Here is a 23,338-nt window from a genome sequence, read left to right on the forward strand (position 1 = left end):
TATCTGTGGGATCACTCTCTCTCTCTCTGTAATATTTGCCTGTCTGGTGAGGTCTAGAACAGCAATATCTTTATATGTCTCCTCAACAGAGACTGCCACTTCCAGGAACCACTAAACATACTTTTTTATCACTGCCCCTACCTATGGAATAGTATCGCCCTGGGCATTCAGATGGCGCCCTCCCTCCTGACCTTTAGAAAGTCTCTGAAGACTTGGCTATTTCAGCAAGTCTTAGGCACAGGACTGCTATGATTATCCCTCTTGATAAGTAATTAATTTGAATTGAATTTTTGGAATGTTTGATTCCTGGCATATACAACATATGTTCTTAGTTTTAGTTTTTGATTATTTTATATTTATTTTAATCCAAAAGACAGATTTGGAGAGTTGTATGCTGCTCAGAGCATTTGATTGGAACCTTATAAATGCAAAGAAATAAAATAAAATAAAAATCGTTATATCAAACACAATTATACTCCAGAATTCGATTTTCAAACAAAGCCTAATCACTGATACTATTAAAAACATTGCATTTTCTTATAGATTAAAAAAAACAAAGAGTACACAACCAACAAAAACTGCCCCAGTGAGACTAATGCCGAATGACAGGAATATACTATCAATCTCATTTTACCTTCCTCAAAGGTAACATTTTACAGAGAAGTACTCCAATTATGCCAATGCTATTTTGAATGTTAAATAGGATGTTATAATGGCATTTTTGTGAACTTAAGGCACTGTTGTTCAGATAAAACAGTGAGTTCTTTCAAAAGGAAAGATAAATGCACCTCTTTAACTGGAGCATCACCTTATTTACATTGATCTCACACGTATATATTTATAAACAGAAAACACATCTTCAGCCAGAATTTCCAAGCTCTTCTTTAAAGTTACTTTATCTATTACTGGAATACTTTTGCTATCTTTTTCATATATAATCAAAATAGCTTGCAAATATTAACGCAATCTTCCCTATTTTGGTCTCCTCCAAAAGTTTTGCTCTGTGAAACTCAGAACTCCCAGATCACATGGTTCAGCTAGATGGACATTCTGAAAGCCAAAACCCAAAACATCTGGAAGATACCAGGATGAGGAAAACTGCTATTACCAGAGGTCAACAGATCTTAAACTTTCTTGTTAACCAACCAAAATATGTTTTCCAGAAAACCTTGCGTCCTTTCTCCAGAGGAAGGGGGAAGTCTGTATGATATTAGATTAAGACTGATCCAACACAACTGGAGATGAGTCTCTGGTCTCCTTTCATGGAAAGGGTGAAACCTTTCCATTGTCCTAAGCCCCAAATGCTTCCAAAAGCATACCTTTATGGAACCCTCACTATGGAATTTCCTACCCTTGGCAATGCATTTGGAATCACCATTAGTTCAGTTTAGCTGATTGCTTAAGATGCATCTCTTCTTGCCTCAGGCTTTTGAATCCTCTTAATGTGCTTGTTCCTGCTGTTTTGAATTTAAATGCTGCTTTTAATGTTTTGTAATCAGCTCTGATGCTTTATTTTGTCAACTATGATCCTCTGATAAAAAGTAATCTATAAATAAAGATTATGTACTAATAATATGAATAGTTACAGCTTCCAAATGCTCTCAAGGCTTAGTACACTTGTGCCATCCACAACTGCTTCTTCAGACACCATGCTATCAGAAATAATTCTTAGGCTTCTCCAGGCATAATAGCAGAAGTTTTCTATCTTGTGCTCCAAAGAGAATAAAAAGCACTTTACAACAGTGAGCACAATTTCTTTAATATAACAGAAAAGCAGAGACTTAAACTTCAAATATAGAAACAGTCTCCTTTTCAAAAGTAGTGCTTCCCACCTCACCCCATTCCCAATCCAAAGGGCCAGTGAAATAACAACTTTGCTGCTGGCCTTAAAGAGAGTATAAATGATATTCCAAGTAAATTCAGATCTTTCTCAATTTTGTTGTTGGTATTGTTCTAGTTATGTTCTCTTATAAACTTATGCATTAATGCTACTTCCTTCCCCAGCTAGGACCCAATTTTCAAATAATATGGTCAGAATTTCTATAGAGAAATTTTAAAAATACTTGTGCAAGAAACAATCTGAACCACCTTTAAAATAAGTTTTAAAAATCTCAAAAGCAAAATATTCCTCAGCATGGCAATTGCTGAGAATTCTGGGAACTGAAACCCATAAATCTGGAGAATATTCAGACTGTGAATATCTAGTTTATATATAGCACAAAACAATGCTATCAGGTACTAATTTGACAGAGAGGATATACTTCAATTTAAACAGAATTATACTTGTAGGTTGAATAATCAGTATTTACTTCTCACTAACCTTGTTTTTACATTTAAAAATTAATGAGGAATTATAAGGTAAGTTTTCAGAGAATTCTGGTATTGTAAATGCATTGGATTCTATTTATTCTTTCCTTATTTGCTCCTCCTTGCTAGTGATCCTTAAGTAGACCTAGAAAATTTCATCTAGCATGTTGCCAGATAAGTGATTTTCACTTGCTTTTCATTAAAAAAAAACAAGATTCTCAATAACCTTTTTTTCAACAAATTATTAAGTAATACCCCATAAAACAAAACCAACTGTTTTAGTAAGAAAAATAAATAAACTGAGTTTTAATATATGTATTACAGTCACTCACAAAGAAGTGGAAGTAGCAAACTTCTGTTGATATCTCAAACCTTTCAGGCAGTTGTTACATTTGCTTCAGCTTGAAAACCACTAACTTATTTTATCATCAGAGTTAAAAAATGAAAGCAAAAACATTTTTAATAATGCCTAAATCTTATTATACTTGTTAATACAAACAGCTATAATATTTGTCAAGCAAGAAAGTATCTGATTGAATATCTTTTACCTGGAAATCACAAATGAATACTTGATGAAGTATACAAATGAAAAAGAATACTCATTTTCCCAATTTTTTGATAGCAAAGACACACAAGAAAATAGTATTCCCTTTCCCTTAAAAATAGTTTGCAATTCTTCCAGCAATGCAGCATGGCATTAAAGCTGAAAGCACAATCTCAAGCTCCTCTGCAACTTGCAGGGTTTCTCTAGAAGAAAAAGTTGACAGAAATAGCTTTCCAAAAGCAGAGTATATGAAAAATACATGTTTAACAGATCAAAAGTAAGATGGTAAGGACTTCATATCGTTTACTCTGATATATAGGATGTCAAGAGTTCTTCAAATACTGGGAATTCGTAAGTCCAATCTAAAAAAGTCAGTTCTCCCAACATCCTCCTCTTCGTATCCTCATTCTAATTAAGAACCAGGAGCTCAGAATAAAAGATTTGTAATCCTGTTCTTTTTCCATTCCCCCAAGTCACTTGCCAACCAATCAATTTCAATTATTGATTTCTGTGATTTCAAAGAGCACATACTACATACTTCCAAGCAAATTTCTGATGCTATAAAGACTAGATTTTTAAAATATCACTCAGGAAGTTTAAGTTCTGCTTACCCACAGAACTGCAGGACACACAGAGCCCTGGTAATATGCAACTGGGGATAAAGCAAGAATATAACAAAATTACAAAGCTGGAAAGAAGAGAATAAATTATACCATATTACTAAAAAAATATTCTTGTAAATTCCATTATGAGCACATTATATGTATTTACATGTCCAACTCTGCACTCTCTAAAATTCAGGGTGGGATCACAGAGAGTAAATAATGACAGACATCATCTTAAGAATAGGTAGCTTCCTTCTTCAATAGGCAGTAAATTCTGTCTTGGTAACAGCTCCTTCTCATGCAAACACATTTATCATGAGCCAAGCAGCATTGCCTATTGCAAAGGATTGAATACAAATGCCTACTTTACTGGAGCACACTTCACAGTATTAAGAATGGGATAATTCATAAAGACAAGCAGGGAAGGTAGCATTTCACACTTTGCCTCTAAGCTATAAATAGTTACTGTATGGCATTTTCAAGAAAGCTCTTCTTCTGTGTATTAAGTGTTCTACATACTTCATCTTTCATTGCAGACACAGAACAGCATCCAACTTGTTAAATAAGTAATGATATTCAGCACTTACCAAGTTTTCCTGGTTTCTGGCAGCTACTTTCTGATCATCTTCTCCCCCATTTTTCATGTATTTGACTTCTTCCACAGGTTTGATCCTATACTCATCTGGAAATTGAGAGAAGAAAAAAGTCACACGTAAGAAGTAGTAATAGAAACTGTACAGCTTACAGCAAATGAAAATATAAATGGCTTTCAGAGAACGATCTATGTATTTTTCATAATGTCAAATAGCAGCTTAACAAAAAACTTGTCTGTACTTTCCTTAAGGATTTGAAATAGTACTCAGAACGAACAATTAAAAAGAACCCTTTAAAGTATGTCAGTAAGTTAAGAGTACTTTGATATTTCCTCAATGATCCCAGTTCAAAATATAATTCAATGGGCAAGTGTGTACCTATAATATCATTCTGAGCACATATACCTATGTTTGTGGAATTGAAAAGCACACCAGAGAGTTGGGCCAAGTATACTTCCCAACACATATCCATGCTATACGCTGGGGTACGGGAGAGGTAATGAGTTAAAGGAAACAAAACTGGGGTTAATGGATAGTTTTCACAAAGGAAGGACAGGGAATAGTGGGTCCCTCAAGAGTCAGTATAGAGAATGATGCTTTTAAATTTTACTTTTAAATAACCTGAAGTACAAAGTAAAAATAAGCAGCAAACTTGTAAGTTTATGGATAATGCTAAATAATCAAAGGAGATAAAAACAAGAAGAAAATGCAAACAGCTAAAAAGAAAAAAAGCCCTCACCAACCAAATGGGCTGGGAGAGAAATAGCAAATGCAATTTAATTTAAGCAAAGTTAATTCAGGCTGAGGAAATAGATCCTAAATAGATAACAATGACTGACCACTGACTCTTTTTCTCACAGAACTAAATCCCAGTGTTATTAATGAAGCTGTACAGGAGGAGATTCAGAACTCATAAAAGGAAATACTTCACACATTTACAAAACATTCATGATGTCATCTATGGTACTACTAATGGAACAACGTGAGAAGTCCAAGATGGCTGTGACTGCCCAGGGGCCCTGGCCTTGCCACGTGTGACTGACCCCAATATTTGATAGCTGCATATTCCAGCAAGTACAAATATGAAGTACATCAGATCCACCCTAAGACAAAATATAGTCTTATTCCTTCTATTAAATTCACATTACATAATCAGGAAATTCCAAATTAAAATGCACAAAAATTTCAAGTTGTTCAATCTCTTAGTAGGCTGCCTTTTATAGGCTCTTAAATTATTACTAAAGGCTGCTAATTTTTATTTTCTCATGGTGGACTACTGTATCTCTGTAAAACAGCCTTCCTCCATCTAGTGCCTTCCAAATTCAATCTCAAAAGAGAGCCAGTTTGGTCTAGTGGTTAAGGTGCTGGGCTAGAAACCAGGAAACTGAGAGTTCTGGTCCTGCCTTAGGCATGAAAGCTGGCTGGGTGACCTTGGGCCAGTCACTCTCTCTCAGCCCAACTTACCTCACAGGGTTGTTGTGGAGAAAATAGGAGGAAGGAGTATTAGGTATGCTCACCTCCTTGAGTTATTTATAAAAACAATAAAGGCGGGAGGGTAAATAAATAAAAAATAAAAAATAATCGGTAACATTCCCAGTTCTAGAATTCCCAGTCAGCATGCAGAATAGCAGTACTAGTGTCTTCGTACCTCCTAGGACATTAAAAAACGATGTCATCTTATACGTTCAAGAGATTTCTCTTACTTTAGAAAGATTTGTTTCTTCCCCACCAAGAAAAATACAATTAAAATGTATGTTGTCAAAATGAAGAATCACTGCCAAAGGTAATTTGAAAAATCTTAGTTCCTTGCTGAGAAAATGAAAGTGTCTCCTAGGTAACTTGACTGTCAGCATTAAGAGAAATATCTGACTAATTATTACCTACAGCAGTATAACATGAATCATAGAAAGTATAAATATCTGTCCTGGAATCGGCCCAATGCACTTTAGATTCAAGAACTGGACTTCCACGAGGCTGATAAGCATTATTTTAGTTCAAATGTCAACATTCACAATTGGTAACAGTTGCAATAATTCAGTTTCACACATAATTTCCCCTGACTTTTATTAATCAAAATGCAATCCATATAGGAATATATATGAAAAGGCTATATTTGTTTCTGCCCCAGTATTTGGAAGTGATTTGTACAACACATAGTAGGAATTGTTACCAGAATGAGAGTTGGGATACCAGTCAAACTATGTTAAGCAAAGCCATCATACAACTTATCAGTGTTTTACAAGAAGATTTGAAACTAGGTTATCTCTAGGGATTTAGGACCAGACTTTCTTTTTATAACAGTCCTATAAAATCAAAGTTGCTATATTTTTATCTAGTGGTTTCAAATAATTTATAACTTTTGGAAAATATCTGGCCAATAAACTAATCAGTAGGAGCAGAGAAGACAATGGAATGGCAACGTTAGTTGGTGTTTTATACTTTAAAACTCTTAACATCCACTGTGACCTTTTACTGATTATTTCTATGACCTTTAGCTTTTTTAAAAACATAAATACAAATCCCATTTTTGACATTGTTCCAACTTTGATCAATAACTTGGATTGCTGTTTTTTTCATCTCTCTCTCTCCCAATTATATAAAAAAGAAATTCCCATATTTTCAATCAGTTCAAAAGTGCATAATACATATACATTTTTATTTCTTCTAAAAATTCAAATACCGTCAAAAGTTTGAACTCCCCTTTTTTTAATTAACTCCCCTTTTTTAATTAAATTCTTAATATTAAATTAAATTAAATTCTTAATCTCTAATGTGAAAATATTGAAACCAGAACAAATACTCATAATTCACCTTCAAAGTAATATGTACTCAGGGGTTCTCCCAGAACCTGCCGCGTCCTCCCTGTGGCAGGGGAATGTTCCTGAGAGACATGAGTGAAGAACGGCAGGAGTGTATGCCAAGAGTATAAATTTCCAGCATGGCCAACCAAGGTGTGAAGGCCATCCCAGCTAACCAGCTAAACCAAGCAGGCACTTATGTAGGGCAGCAGCTATATGGGAAGATGCTGGAGGCAGATGATGACTTTAGTAACAATGGCAAAGGCATCAATTCATAACTGTGCGGGAGAAGGCAATGATAAATCATTCCTACAGTTTGGTCAAGAAAACCACATGGGTAGAAAATGTAAAATGATTGATAATATAGTGCCAGATGATGGGCCACTCAGGCTGGATGGCACTCAACATGCTACTGAGGAAGAGCTGAGGATCTTTCAGGATACTAATGGTGTTTATGATGTGGCTAGATTAAAGCCTTTGGGACATCTAGTTGCTGATGTTGCCATACAGGAAAAAATACCTGAAGCTACAAATACAGAATTACAGTGAGAATATGGAACATAAGAAGCATAAACATAGGAAAGCTTAACACAGTGAAAGATGAAATGAAACAACTAGAAATTGACATCTTAATCATCAGTGAATTGAGGTGAACTGGGATTGGATACTTTCAGTCAGAAGATCATACTCAGGACCTGAAAAACAAAGAAGGAATGGTGCTGTTTTATAGTTAGGAAGAGTATAACAAAAACAGTACTTAGCTACAATACAATCAATGACTGAATAACAACAATCAGACCTTGTGGACAACCCTTTAATATGATTATCCAAGTTTATGCTTCAACCACTGATGCAGAACAAGAGGAGGCTGGTGAGTTTTATGATCAAGTTCAATTTGAAATCAACAGAACACGCAAGAAAGATTTGCTGCTTGTGATTGGAAACTAGAACGCCAAAGCTGGAAACATTAAAGAGGAAAACATAGCTGGATTGTGTGGCTTTGGAAATAAAAATGAAGCAGAGCAATGACTTACCATTTTCTTCCACTCCAATGATTTCTTCATTGCTAACCCTGTCTTCAAACAACCAGAATGATGCCTATATACATGTATATCATCAGATGGAGTGCACAGAAATCAAACTGACTATGTGTATTATTGGAAAAAGGAGGCAGAGGAGCTCCATTTCAGCATCGAAGACATGGCTACCTGCTGACTGCAGAACAGATCACTGAACTGCTAAAGAACAAGTTCCAAGTTAAGCAAAAGAAGAAGAAAACCAAACAGTTTACCCAATATGACCTTGACCTACCATTTTCAATGAGAACACTGGGAATCACCCTGAAATCTTGAACCTCATTAACAGAGGACCAGAAGAACTCTGGAATGAATTTAAAGATGTTGTTAAGGATCAATGTGAAAAGAGACTGCTGAAGATGAAGAAACAGAAGAAAGCAAACTGGATGTCAGAACAAACCATGAACATTTCCAAGAAGAGAAAAGAAGCCAAAGCCAAAAATCTCAGGAAGGAACTTAACAAAGTATTTCAGAGAGCTGTTAGAAGAGACAAGAAGCAGTATTACAATAACATAAAGACATTGAAAATGGAAGCAGACATGGAAAAAGAAGGGAAGTCTTTCAGTGCAGAAGAAGGTTCCAACCTGGAATTGGTATGCTAAAGGATGCCAAAGGACAGATAGTAACTGATTCAAAGAAGATCAAAAAAAGATGGCAGGAGTATACTAAAATACTTATGCAGTAGAGATGTTAACATCCATCATACCTTAGAAGTTATTCCCTACTTACAAAAACCTCTTGCACTAGATAATGAAGAAAGGTCAGCACACTGGTCATTACCAAGCTGGAAGGCTATAGGAACTCATGGAATACCCACAGAAACATGGCAAGCGATAGAAGAAGAATCAGTAAAGGTTCTAATCAAGCTATGCCAGCAAATCTGAAGAATGATACAAAGGTCAACAGATTGAAAGAGGTCAATCTACATTCCAATATATGAAAGAAGAGAGAGAGAGAGAGAGAGAGAGAGAGAGAGAGAGAGAGTTTGAGACTTACTTACTTAACAGGGTGTGCAAACTACCATACAATATCCTTAATTTCACATACTAGCAAAAAAATGTTTAGGATCATTCAATGCAGATTGGAGCTCTATATGGAAAAAGAAACACCAGATGTTCAATCTGGTTTTAGAAAAGGCCAAGAAATATGAGATGTTATTGCTGATGCATGTTGGATAATTGAGAAAGCCAAAGAATATCAAAAATAGATCAGTATGTGCTTCACAGATTATAGAAAGTGTGGGGCACAAACAATATTTTATCCTTACATATATGATTCTGAACTGCATGATAGAGCAAGAAAACTGAAACTGCCTAATGATCCTGAAAGGGAAGGAGACAGATAACAAAAACCAGAGTCAATGTATGGGTATAATAAAGGACATTATTTAAAGTAGAAGGTGTAGTATCAATAGAAATGGTGGGCTTGGAGCCTCATTAGAAGATCAGAATGTAGAGACACTGAGTCAGCCCATATACAAGGTCAACCCATGTTATTAGATTCTACATTCCTTCTGTAAAGGTCATGCTATAATTTACACTGCTTTTTTAAGCCCTATGTATCATTTCAGAGGGCATATAATCAGTAACCTTGTGGGCTTTGGGGCTCTTCTGTGTTCCTTTGGTGACAAGCTCAGTAGTTGTGCACTCCAATAAAAGATACTTTGTTGCATCTATTTCCAAATGCTTTGGTTCTTTATTTATGTGGGTATTTTATCCACAACAAAAGGCCTTTGATTGTTTGGATTATGTCAAGCTGTGGAATGTGCTTGGAAAAATTATGGAAAAATGGGAATCCCAGAACGTCTCACTGTCCTTACGCAAAACTTATATACAGGTCAGGAACCCACAGTACAGACAACCCCTAGGTTCGCCCATATTACACCCCTATTGTGCAAGCTGCACTGGCTCCCAGTTTCCTTCCAGGTGCAATTCAAGATGCTGGTTATCACCTTTAAAGCCCCACATGTTACGGGACCAGGTTATCTGCAGGACTGCCTCTCCCTGAGGGTATCTACCTATCCCATCAGAGGAGATAGGGTAGACATACTCCAGGTCCCTTCCCCTAAACACTGCCATCTTGTGGATCCTCAGAAGCCTGCCTTCTCCATTGCAGCCCCTACCCCATAGAACACCCTCTTGAGATCTGACAGGCTCCCGCCCTTTTAACCTTCAGGAAAGCACTTAAGACCTGGCTCTTCCCCCAAGTGTGACAGGGTGAGGTCAGAGTGGGATGAGAATGTTGGGACCTCATCAGGTGTGGTTGTGGTGCCTGGTTGATTAGTATTTAGTTTTATCATTTCTTGTGTTTTTATTGCTGCATATATTGCTTTATTTGTGGGTTGTAAGCCTCCCAGAGTTTGACTTTAAGATGGGTGGCTATACAAATGTTTTAAATAAATAAATAAATAAATAAATAAATAAATAAATAAATAAATAAATAAATAAATAAATAAATAAATAAATAAATAAGCAAGCTGAAAAAGCATGTCACTTTAATGAGCAAATCAATATAAGGATAATCTATTTTTCTGCTCTACTTAAATGAAACTGATGGGGAAATGGAGATGGGTACTCAAAATGTTTTAACAGAAATGTGAAAACAGGACACTAAGGCTACCTTTTCACTTTTGTGGAATATATTTTGACAACAGATGAAACAGAAATAGTTTTGAAGATACAGAATGGATAAAAGGACAACATTGTAGGAAAAAGCTAGGCTTACTGCAATTGCATGCATAGCACAGCATTCTCCAGCCCAGCACTCTCCAGAAGTGTGGGAACTACAATCTTCTGAATTCCCATCCAACATGCTCAATTATCATGCCGTCTGGATATTCTGGGAGTTACAGTGCCAAAGCATTTGAAAGGCAGCAATCTCGGGAAGATTGGCATATACAAGCATTTCTCTAAATAAACTAACCCTAACCCTAAAACAAACAAAAATGCAGATTTTGCCTGATCTTAAAAGCTTAACAGGGTCCGCTACAGTTACTTCTTGGATGGGAAATCATCTAGGAATTTAAGGGCTTCAGGCTAAACTGGGAGCTCGAAAAAGCATTCCGGAAAAAGGTTACGACAAACCACTTCCGCAACACTGCCAAGGAACCTGCATATTCAATTCAAAGCCACTTTACTTTTTAAATGAAACAATTACTTTAAAAAAGTGAAATTCGAACACTAACAATATGACATAAAGATAAAATAAATGCAAATAAATAAAAATGAGTGTTTAGAGAAATAGTCGCATTTACTTGTAGTATAATTATTTGTATACAAATAACTAAAGAATTCCATCTGGACGCACACACACACACACAAATCTACCACACAATGCTACCATAGCAACATAATGAAGTAGCATGACATCCATTAATATCAGTCTCACTGATAAATGAGTACATCACCAAGTACTACTGAACCAATTAAAAGGTAAGGAAAAAAATGATAAATGAAGCAATATGAGAAACAGCCCCAACACAAAGAGGAATTCTAACAGAGATGTGTCAGACAGAAAATAATGAAAACCACACCTCACAAACCAGATCAAATGTATCTAAATGCAGCACAGTTCTCACAAATTCAGACTTTATCAGTTAGATACTACTAGTCCAGATGGCTCCAGAACTTTTAGAGATGCTTCACAAGGTGGAGAACCTGTGAACTACACAACAGAGAAATCTTTAAAATCATTGAAAAACATAAGTATTGTTTTCTCTTGTTCAGAAATATGTGTGCGTACAATGAGTTTCAACAGAAGAGTTTGAAAACATTGAGTTACTTTATGGGTTTCAGCATCATATGCTACCCCCAACTCACCATCTGGTTTGCAAAAATGAGGTGACAGAAAGAGATGACCTCCTCTGTAAGTAGACCATAGGGTGCTTCAGTGTGAGGAGAAGTACAAGCAGACAACGTATCAAAGTGATATGAAGAAAAATGAGTTAAGCACCCTTGTGGGAAGAAGGGAAGTACTCATTTAGAACAATTATTAGCAGGTGAAAATGAAGCTAGGAAATAGCATAGGGAGATAAATCCCACGAAGGGAGTCCTTTTACATATTTAATCTAAGGGAGGAAAATCCTGAAAAAAAATCAACTATTCTTTCAACTGTACTATAGCAGTGAACCCTTAAGCAGTTGTAACGAAACTTCAAATATCTACACTTAGCTTATATTTTGAAACTTATTAAATTGGCAAGGGTCACAAGACAGACTGGGATAGTAGAAAATTTGCAGAGTGAGTGAGTGCCTGGTTGTAAATAAAGCTTTTTGTTCAAGTTTATTCTGGCTCATTTTTAACTGCACCTCATAGGCTGAAACTCATGTATAAACCTCAGCTCAATATAATAATTTAGTTTTTATTTTCAGCAGATCTAGAAAGCACACACTGACCAAGACATATTCAGAGTTTCCATGCAGATTCTGTGCTCCTCAGACTTTGCAATAAAGTTCTCAACCCAAAAACTCCATATAAACATACGTATCTCAGGCCAAATTACTTATCAGTGTATATATACAGTATATTAGGGAAACATGTCTTTAAAAAGTATGCATTAGTGGAATTTGCACTAGACAGAACATGCAAAACTAAGTATGCACAGTCTAATTTGAAGCATCTCCAGCCACTATCTGGATTTGGACAGATACTAAATACAGTAGTGGCTGGTTAAAATGAAAGCAAATATATCTGATCTCCTCATGGCCTGTCCAGAAAATAGCATACATAAAAATCTGGAACTTGTGAAAATAAGCATAATGATACAGAGCAGGAACACCTGCCTTAAATCAACTGTATCTACTTGTGTACAATCCTAACACTTGCAAGACAGAAAAGTGAGGAGCTCTCTTCTATCAAATGAATCTAATTTGAAAGGTGATTTGTCAATTATATACCTGATTGTTCAACATTATGGAATATCTGAGAAATTTGACCCATCTTACCTAATAATATTTCACTGATCCACTGATAACAAATACACTGAAGTTTAGCGATTTGCTGGCATCTTTAACGACAATTTCCTTTATTGGTTTTAAAGAACTAAGAATTCCCCTTCACCATAAAACAAACAAACCAACAAAAAACTTGTGTTATGGCAATGGGCTACCATTTCAAATAATATATGGGGGTACTCTGCTTGACAGTACACATCTAAAATTTAAATACATGCTTTGTGTAGCAACTTACATTGTTTTTCTTAGTACCGAATAAATGCAACTTTGGTGTTGCTTCATTAGTTCTTACTATAAAAAGCAAAACAAACTGTTGCGCACATTGACATTTTAGTCATGTACAAAATAATGAAAGATGTGATACATGATTAGCTTTGCTCTCTATATTCAGCCATGCATTTTACAAAAATTTACCAAAAGCAAAGAAGCTCCACTACACAATTATAGCAGCCTTTGGCAAGCAATGCCCCCAAATATTGAACATCCTATATTTAGGAGTTTACCATATCACGCTACCTCTTTTTTATGCCAGTACAAACCTAAGCCCAGTATGAGACAAGTCATAACATTTGTACTGTTATTATTTATGCAGCTAAATAAAAACAACAGTGTTCTCTGATTCAGAACAGTGGAAGAATGTCTATTTTAGCTGATGGTGCTGGCTTCTGGGATAAGCTGCACTGATGCCACATATCTGAAAATGAACAGAGCTTAAAAACAGGCTTCACTGTTGATGCAACTCCTCTGGTTTCTAAGCTGCAGTGGTCGCCAGTAAGCTTCCAGATATACTTTAAGGTGCTGGTTATTACCTCTAATGTCATACACGGCATAGGGATAGCCATACACAGTTACCTGAGGGACCACTTGTCTCCTATAGCATCTGCCTGACTTGTGTGAACAGAAAGAGTTGGCTTGTTTTTGGTCCCATTGATCAAGCAATGTCATCTAGTCAGACTAGGAAGCCTTGTCTGTCACAGCATCCCCACAGAGATTTATATTGGCCTCCACTCTACCCACCTTCAAGCGAACCCTAAAATCTTGGCTCTTTCTCCAGGTCTTCGGTTAGGTTGGGAGTGATATGGGAGAGTGCCTTTTTATTTGTTTCCCTAGGATGACTGTCCTCTTTTCTTAAATAATGTTTTGTTTTTCCTTTTAATCTCATGATTAAACAACCCAAAGCATTGTTTTGGACAGATTTAAAAATTTGATAAATAAAAGGGAACAGAGAGAGAGAGAGAGAGAGAGAGAAGTAGTTATCATCTTTGAATAGAGTAGCCTTATCTCACTTAGATACTTTTTTCAACTGAAAGATAACATTGTATATAACCACTGGGATATGTAGAACAGAAATTTTAATGGTTAAAGAGCTTGTTATAAATTAATGAAATCCCCCTTTTTGCAAAAAGGATATAGACATCTGGCTTTTTTTTTAAATCTAGCCAGCAAAGATGAAAATGAAACTAAAAAATAAATAGGCTTTCCATTTTAAATTAATGATTTTCTGAGATCAACCAGATGGTTCAGGTCATTGTAATGCCTGAAAATCCCAAATCAGCATGGTTTGCTTAATGACATATCTCAACAAGAACAGTGGTCCTCTCTTCATGCTGTGATTCAGGCAAACCTAAAGATCTCTATGCTTGTAATAATTACTTTTGGAGAGCTTTACACACCTATCATTCCAATTTTTATTGTAACTGGATACTTTTCAAGGCTAAATTGCTATAAACTTAAGAGAAGACCGGCAGTTATGGTTACATAGTATTGTAGGGTTCTCCGCCAGATGTAACCGAAGAACAGTTGGGACCTTACGTAGTTGTCCTCATATCACCTTTGCTACATCTCATTTTGAGAGATACGTTTGGACCCCAGAAAAGTGCTCTAATGAAAACAAGTCAACATAGGAATTGTTTCTTCAGTTGTAAGGAGATCGAATGGTTTTCCAGTCCTCTAGTCATAATGTTTCCCTGTGCTACAGACAATTTCCTTTTCATTTGGATATTCAGTGTTGTTCTCACAGAAAATTTCTTCTCCCTGGATTATATCAATTCAATTCCTTAAAACATCTCTAGAATGTTGTTGCTAATTTTTAAAAGGAAAAAGGATGGGGCATTTAATTTATTTGCTCTCTTTCCACCGACAATATTCTTTAATGTTCATGTCTTGCACTGTTTGGATCTGGTTTAACAGGACAATATGGTTTAACTGAAATGATTCGAAGCCCCCATAGTTAAGTAAAACTGTTACACACACAGAGAGCTCTGAACATTTTTCAGAGAAAGAACCTTGCATTATGTTGTACCCAGAGATATTTCCCAAGGGAGGCAAACTCCCTTTGCTAAAAGGTAGCTGATATTAATAAAGTAGTAATTATTTTTTGTCCAATGTTGTACAGACATTATATAAAAATATAAAATTCTATTTGAACTAAAGTCAGAATGTGATTTTAATAGAATGTGAAACAATAAATTTCAGGCTACATTCTCCATTTCTCAGAACGAGTATATTTTCTTTCAAGAAATATGCCTATGCTTGTAGTCTATCTGCCTGTCATTCCTATCTGATTGATTCCAGGAAGCTTGGAATTTTTATGAATCAGAGGGCAGACATCAACCATGATATTCCAGCAGGCACCAAAAAGCTTGTGAACAAACATTAAATATAAATATTGCTAATTTACACATAGTTAAATATTAATACCAAACAAATAGATGATTGGGTTAAAAAAAAAAGTAGACATACATTCCAAGGAAGTAAAAACTTTCCATGGCTTTGCCCAAAGTGCCTCAGTCCATAGATCTCAATCAGAATGAGTGGCGGTACAAACTGGGGATTTTAGACAGAAAGTTCAATAGTTTGGAAGATACCAGATTATGTCTCACACTTTCTGAAATTAAAAAGATGACTATGGTCTGCTATAACTAGGTTATAGAATATCTCTTAATCACAATTATATGAGAAATAGCATCAATTATTTATTCAGCTTAACTATATCAGTAGCACATATAGATTCAAGTCCTGTAAGTGCTACTTTGGAGGAGAATGCAGCCTCAGTTGGACACTAATATGATATTTTATGGAGATACATTCAATTTTTCATGATTTTTTCTGAATATTTTTAATGCCTGAGATTAAATGTACTTTAAATAGGTGAAACACTTAGCATTTTAAAATTCTACTTGAGAAGATCAAACTGAACCGTATCCATTTCCTTGCATAAAAATAAAAAATGTTTCCACCCTCCACACTTACCATCAGAAGTGTTTACAGTATGTTTTATATTTTCTTTTTTATAGAATATTTTATAGATTAATAGACAATACTTTGTAGATTTAAAAACTCCAAGTTATATTTCATGGAAACGTGCAAACTGATTATCTATTACACATTTCTTTATGCTTGAAAACAAAACTTTGTAGATGTTTCACCTTCAAAAATATTGACTGTTAAGAACAGAAAACTATCCACATTTAAACTTAAGTTTCAAATTGTCCCCTTTGGGCAACAATAACTAACATCTCACTTATATTTTTAACAGCAGTTAAAAATCACCAATGTCCAAAGAAAGAATATTTAATAGGTGAGTAGAGGGTGAGGGCCATTGGCATGGTTTAAACAGTATATTCAAACAAATACATATTTTATTTGAACATTTTTTCTGAAATATTTAGGGATATAAGGTATTAATAACTGTTAATGTAATATTTGTAACATGCCTGCCTAGCCATGTGATTCTCAGAGACAGTCATTTAAAAACATTATTTACCACTTGGATTTCAGATTCAATGATATGGAATCTATGAATGAAATATACCTGTATAGCATTCACTATTGTTGAGAATATTTAGCAGGAAAAAAGCCTATGCCATTTACTAATTCCTTTATAAATTGTGGCTTCATTTTCCAAGGGAGGTGATGGTTATGGGGGAGTTGGGAAAACATCTATTGGTTATTGCATATACTTAAGTAGCTGGGAATCTAGCAGCATATAAATTTATTATTATTAACAACATAAAATAATGCTTAAATTCTGAGGGATGTAGGAAAGAAGGGATTAGGCTTGTTTTTCAAAATCTGATTTTTGGTTTGCAGACAGTAAGGCATTAAGAATTTCGGACAATACAGACATTCTGGGGTGATCCAGCAGTTTTCTGAACAAAAATCTGTTCCAGGAGACCTACTTGCAGAAAATTGCTGGATCACTCCCAGAATATCTGGATTTAAGGCTAATCTGCAGTCAGGCTGAAGAATGGAATGCTCCAGAGTCCCCCTTTTTTGGAACAGCATATTTCCTAAACCAAGATTAGGTCCCACCCTGTAAACTTTTAAGAAAGCCATTGCCACATGGCTTTGCAAGAAAGTCTTGGGAGTTTTTTTTAAAGCAAGGGCTGAAAACTGTTATTAAATGATCTACTAAGGCAATATCCCATACTATGTCCAAAAATAGTCTGTAATAGAACTGCACGTTGTTCCTGGCATAGCTGCAGAAATAATAAAAATCTTTTAAATAGATAATTTCTTGAAGGATGTCTTAAAATCTAAGATTTTGTTACTAGTTCCCTGATAGGAGGAGATGGGCAGTAAAAAATTAAATAAATTAAATAAAACAAAATAAAATAAAACAAATAAATAGTATTCTCCAAAATCTTATAAGATTTTATTATGAAATTATCAAAATTTTGTAAGATTTGATGATCTCATAAGACTTTGGTCATTAAAATCCTGCAAGCATGTGGACTTGCTAAGCCCTGGTTTATGTGTTAGTCCTTAATATTTGATACAATATAGTGATATGTATAAAGGAAAAGCTTCAGCAAAGGATCGTTACCTTGTCATGGTGCTGGAGCTTGAGCACCTCAGTGATGCCATGAGCTAAACCGTGAAGGGCCACCCAAGACAGGAAGGTCATGACAGAGAGGTCAGACTAAATGTGATCCCTGGGGAAGGTAATGGCAACCCACCCCAGTATTCTTGCCGTGAAAACTCAGTGGATCAGTACAACCAGAGATATCTCGGTATACCATCGGAAGATGAGACCCCCCAGGTTGGAAGATGGTCAAAATGCTATTGGGGAGGAACAGAGGATGAGTTCAATTAGCCCCAGACATGATGACGCAGCTAGCTCAAAGCCGAAAGGACGGCTAGCGGCCAACGGTGCTGGTGGTGAATGGCAAATCCGATGTTCTAAGGATCAACACACCATTGGAACCTGGAATGTAAGATCTATGAGCCAGGGCAAACTGGATGTGGTTATTGGTGAGATGTCAAGATTAAAGATAGACACTTTAGGCATCAGTAAACTGCAATGGACTGGAATGGGCCACTTCACATCAAATGACCACCAGATCTACTACCGTGGACAAGAGGACCACAGAAGAAATGGAGTAGCCTTCATAATTAATAGTAAAGTGGCTAAAGCAGTGCTTGGATACAATCCAAAAAACGATAGAATGATCTCAATTCAAATTCAGGGCAAGCCATCTAACAGCACAGTGATCCAAATATACGCCCCAACCACAGATCCTGAAGAAGCTGAAGTAGAGCGGTTCTATGAGGATCTGCAGCACCTACTGGACAACACGCCTAAAAGAGATGTTATTTTCATCACAGGAGACTGGAATGCTAAGGTGGGCAGTCAAATGACACCTGGAATTACAGGTAAGCATGGCCTGGGAGAACGAAACGAAGCAGGACATAGGCTGATAGAATTTTGCCAAGACAACTCACTCTGCATAACAAACACTCTCTTCCAACAACCTAAGAGACGGCTTTATACATGGACTTCACCAGACGGACAACACCGAAATCAGATTGACTACATCCTTTGCAGCCAAAGGTGGCGGACATCTATACAGTCGGTAAAAACAAGACCTGGAGCTGACTGTAGTTCAGATCATGAACTTCTTATTGCACAATTTAGGATCAGACTCAAGAGATTAGGGAAGATCCACAGATCAGCTAGATATGAGCTCACTAATATTCCTAAGGAATATGCAGTGGAGGTGAAGAACAGATTTAAGGGACTGGACTTAGTAGATAGGGTCCCGGAAGAACTATGGACAGAAGTTCGCAACACTGTTCAGAAGGCGGCAACAAAATACATCCCAAAGAAAGAGAAAACCAAGAAGGCAACATGGCTGTCTGCTGAGACACTAGGTAAAGGTAAAGGTAAAGGTTTCCCTTGACGTAAAGTCCAGTCGAATCCGACTCTAGGGGGCGGTGCTCATCTCCGTTTCTGAGCCTTGGAGCCGGCGTTGTCATAGACACTTCCGGGTCATGTGGCCAGCATGACGACTCGGAACGCCGTTACCTTCCCGCCGAAGCGGTACCTATTGATCTACTCACATTTGCATGTTTTCGAACTGCTAGGTGAGCAGGAGCTGGAATTAACAACGGGAGCTCACCCCGCCGCGCGGTTTCGAACCGCCGACCTTCCGATCGACAGCTCAGCGGTTTAACCCGCAGCGCCACCACGTCCCTATGAGACACTAGAAGTAGCCCAAGAAAGAAGGAAAGCAAAAGGCAACAGCGATAGGGGGAGATATGCCCAATTAAATGCAAAATTCCAGAGGTTAGCCAGAAGACATAAGGAATTATTTTTAAACAAGCAATGCGCGGAAGTGGAAGAAGACAATAGAATAGGAAGGACAAGAGACCTCTTCTAGAAAATTAGAAACATCGGAGGTAAATTCCAGCCAAAATGGGTATGATCAAAAACAAAGATGGCAAGGACCTAACAGAAGAAGAAGAGATCAAGAAATGTGGCAAGAATATACAGAAGACCTGTATAGGAAGGATGACAATATCGGGGATAGCTTAATGAGCTAGAGCCAGACATCCTGAAGAGTGAGGTTGAATGGGCCTTTAGAAGCATCGCTAATAACAAGGCAGCAGGAGATGACGGCATTCCAGCTGAATTGTTCAAAATCTTGCAAGATGATGCTGTCAAGGTAATGCATGCTATATGCCAGCAAATTTGGAAAACACAAGAATGGCCATCAGATTGGAAAAAATCAACTTATATCCCCATACCAAAAAAGGGAAACACTAAAGAATGTTCAAACTATCGAACAGTGGCACTCATTTCACATGCCAGTAAGGTAATGCTCAAGATCCTGCAGGGTAGACTTCAGCAATTCATGGAGTGAGAATTGCCAGACACAAGCTGGGTTTAGAAAAGGCAGAGGAACTAGGGACCAAATTGCCAATATCTGCTGGATAGTGGAAAAAGCCAGGGAGTTTCAGAAAAACATCTATTTCTGTTTTATTGACTATTCTAAAGCCTTTGACTGTGTGGACCAGAACAAATTGTGGCAAGTTCTCAGTGGTATGGAGATACCAAGTCATCTTGTCTGCCTCCTGAAGAATCTGTATAACGACCAAGTAGCAACAGTAAGAACAGACCACGGAACAACGGACTGGTTTAAGATTGGGAAAGGAGTACAGCAGGACTGTATACTCTCACCCTACCTATTCAACTTGTATGCAGTACACATCATGCGACATGCTGGGCTTGAGGAATCCAAGGCTGGAGTTAAAATTGCTGGAAGAAACATTAACAATCTCAGATATGCAGATGATACCACTTTGATGGTTGAAAGCAAAGAGGAACTGAGGAGCCTTATGATGAAGGTGAAAGAAGAAAGTGCAAAAGCTGGCTTGCAGCTAAACCTCAAAAAAACCAAGATTATGGCAACCAGCTTGATTGAGAACTGGCAAATAGAGGGAGAAAATGTAGAAGCAGTGAAAGACTTTGTATTCCTAGGTGCAAAGATTACTGCAGATGCTGACTGCAGTCAGGAAATCAGAAGACACTTAATCCTTGGGAGAAGAGCAACGACAAATCTCGATAAAATAGTTAAGAGCAGAGACATCACACTGACAACAAAGGTCCGCATAGTTAAAGCAATGGTGTTCCCCGTAGTAACATATGGCTGCGAGAGCTGGACCATAAGGAAGGCTGAGAGAAGGAAGATCGATGCTTTGGGACTGTGGTGTTGGAGGAAAATTCTGAGAGTGCCTTGGACTGCAAGAAGATCAAACCAGTCCATCCTCCTGGAAATAAAGCCAGACTGCTCACTTGAGGGAATGATATTAAAGGCAAAACCGAAATACTTTGGCCACATAATGAGAAGACAGGACACCCTGGAGAAGATGCTGATGCTAGGGAGAGTGGAAGGCAAAAGGAAGAGGGGCCGACAAAGGGCAAGATGGATGGATGATATTCTAGAGGTGATGGATTCGTCCCTGGGGGAGCTGGGGGTGTTGACGACCGACAGGAAGCTCTGGCATGGGCTGGTCCATGAAGTCACAAAGAGTCGGAAGCGACTAAATGAATAAACAACAAATAAAGGAAAAGATTGGTAATTGTTAAACTAAGATTCCATAGAGTCAGTATTAAATAGAGATGGGAAGAGTATGGAGAAAACAAACAAAAGCAAATTGTGTTTTCCCATTTTCTTTTCCCTACTGCAGAAAAATGTGTTTTTTTTCTTCCTGGAACACTGGCATTTTCACATTACAAGGAGAGACTAAGTACTTTTTGTACATAGTCTTGCTTCTTCTTTGTTGACTTTTGATTTAGTAGTTGATGCATTTGTTCCCATCCTGTATTAGGTCTTAGTAAAGGTAAAGGTTTCCCTTGACGTAAAGTCCAGTCGTGTCCGACTCTAGGGAGCGGTGCTCATCTCCGTTTCTAAGCCTTAGAGCCGGCGTTGTCCGTAGACACTTCCGGGTCATGTGGCCAGCATGACGACACGGAACGCCGTTACCTTCCTGCCGAAGCGGTACCTATTGATCTACTCACATTTGCATGTTTTCGAACTGCTAGGTGAGCAGGAGCTGGGACTAGCAACGGGAGCTCACCCCGCCACGCAGTTTCGAACCGCCGACCTTCCGATCGGCAGCTCAGCGGTTTAACCCGCAGCGCCACCGCGTCCCCGTATTAGGCCTTAAAGCAGTATTAATGTGGTAGTACATTATTATTGTCAATAATCAGTGTTTATATAATTTTTGTAAGAAGTTACAAAGCTCAGATTAAGATAAAAATGTTCTAGAAGATCAATGCAAATAAATAAAATTATTTAATCTGCTTTTAATTTAAATTTAATTAAATTTAAAATCTAAATGTTTACTTTAAATTTAATTAAATCACTATTGACAGAAATAGAATACTAAAAATCTAAATGTTAAAAACCACCCAGATTAAATAACTACTTTATGATTAAAGTATTGAAATACTAACATACTAAGGACTAAACTGTTGAGAGTGTGTTTCTTTTTGAGATCAGTAACAAATAAGACATAGCCAAAAACATAAAACAGCATAGAATGTGTCAAAATGTATGTTTATGAGGTCTAAAATAGGAGACCAATGTCCGTAACAAAGCAATGACAGCTGAAAGAAATTTTGCAACTGTCCTAGAGATGGTAGGGATCCAGTCTGAAAACAAAAAGCAAATGAGACTACCTTCAGAACAGACTGAACTTCTGTTAGAAGTGAGGTTATAAGGGTAAAGCTCATGTTCTTGTAGAAAGGACACTGAAGGAATATGTAGGCTAGCATCTTAGGTTTCTCCATGTCACAGTCTGCTTTGCAAAATAAATACTGTTATACTTTTCCTCCAATATCACAGAGGGCAAGACAATAAAGTGTGTTAAGGAAAAAGCTTTACAATACCCTGGGCAGATAATATTGAATAGGTAATTTGGTGAGGTTAAGGTTTTCCTGATTATATCCTGCCAGTATTGAGTACCTAATTTGTTCTGCTTCATCTGGAGAACTATGTCATACACCTGCTGCCCTAGAGATTGCTGCTGCAGCTTTTGATAACTCTGTGGCCAGCAGGAATGTGGTAAACATCAGCAGGAGTGTCCATTTATTTACTTCTAAATAAAGGGTTCTAAAAATGAGTATTGCATACACATGTTCCTGGAACAGGATTCTTTTTCCATTGCTTCATATTTCCCAGAATGTTTTTATACTGCTATTGGTGATCAATTTCAATGAATAAGAACAATGTTTAATATCCCCTGAATACAGACTATATACATGTTGAGGTTACTCTTAGTAATAGTTACTTTTAGTAACAATCATATCTTCCCTTCAGTAGGTGACAGGCACTCTGTTTATGAAGTCTTCACACATTATACAAGCAAGTCTCCTGAATATCTCTAAACAGTATATATACTGAGATTTTGAAAATACATATTCTTATTAATATAGAATTAATCATTAATCACTATTTGGAATATTTATTCCTTTTTCATTTAACTTTAAGAAAGTCCAACAATTTCAACAATTTCATTGAAAATATATCTTATTCTTTAACTTAAATATTTGCAATTCAACAAGATCCTAAGGAACAATTCATCAAAAATGTGTATGTTCTACACTGTACACATAAAACACACACAGACACAGACACAGAAATGATTGTGGGCCAAAATAATGTACATTTTACA

General features: G+C 36.8%; 1 protein-coding gene across 1 annotated transcript in view; it reads right to left on the reverse strand.

The window, feature by feature from the left end:
* C3H1orf21 (chromosome 3 C1orf21 homolog) overlaps positions 1-23,338 on the reverse strand; it is an 89,331-nt gene that overhangs the window by 64,546 nt on the left and 1,447 nt on the right. Inside the window, exon 2 of the mRNA XM_063298428.1 lies at positions 4,044-4,138. Within this exon, the coding sequence (XP_063154498.1) occupies positions 4,044-4,138 (95 nt within the window). The remainder of the gene's footprint in view (positions 1-4,043; positions 4,139-23,338) is intronic.

This window comes from Candoia aspera, chromosome 3 (assembly GCF_035149785.1).
Source record: "Candoia aspera isolate rCanAsp1 chromosome 3, rCanAsp1.hap2, whole genome shotgun sequence".
Lineage (NCBI taxonomy): Eukaryota > Metazoa > Chordata > Lepidosauria > Squamata > Boidae > Candoia > Candoia aspera.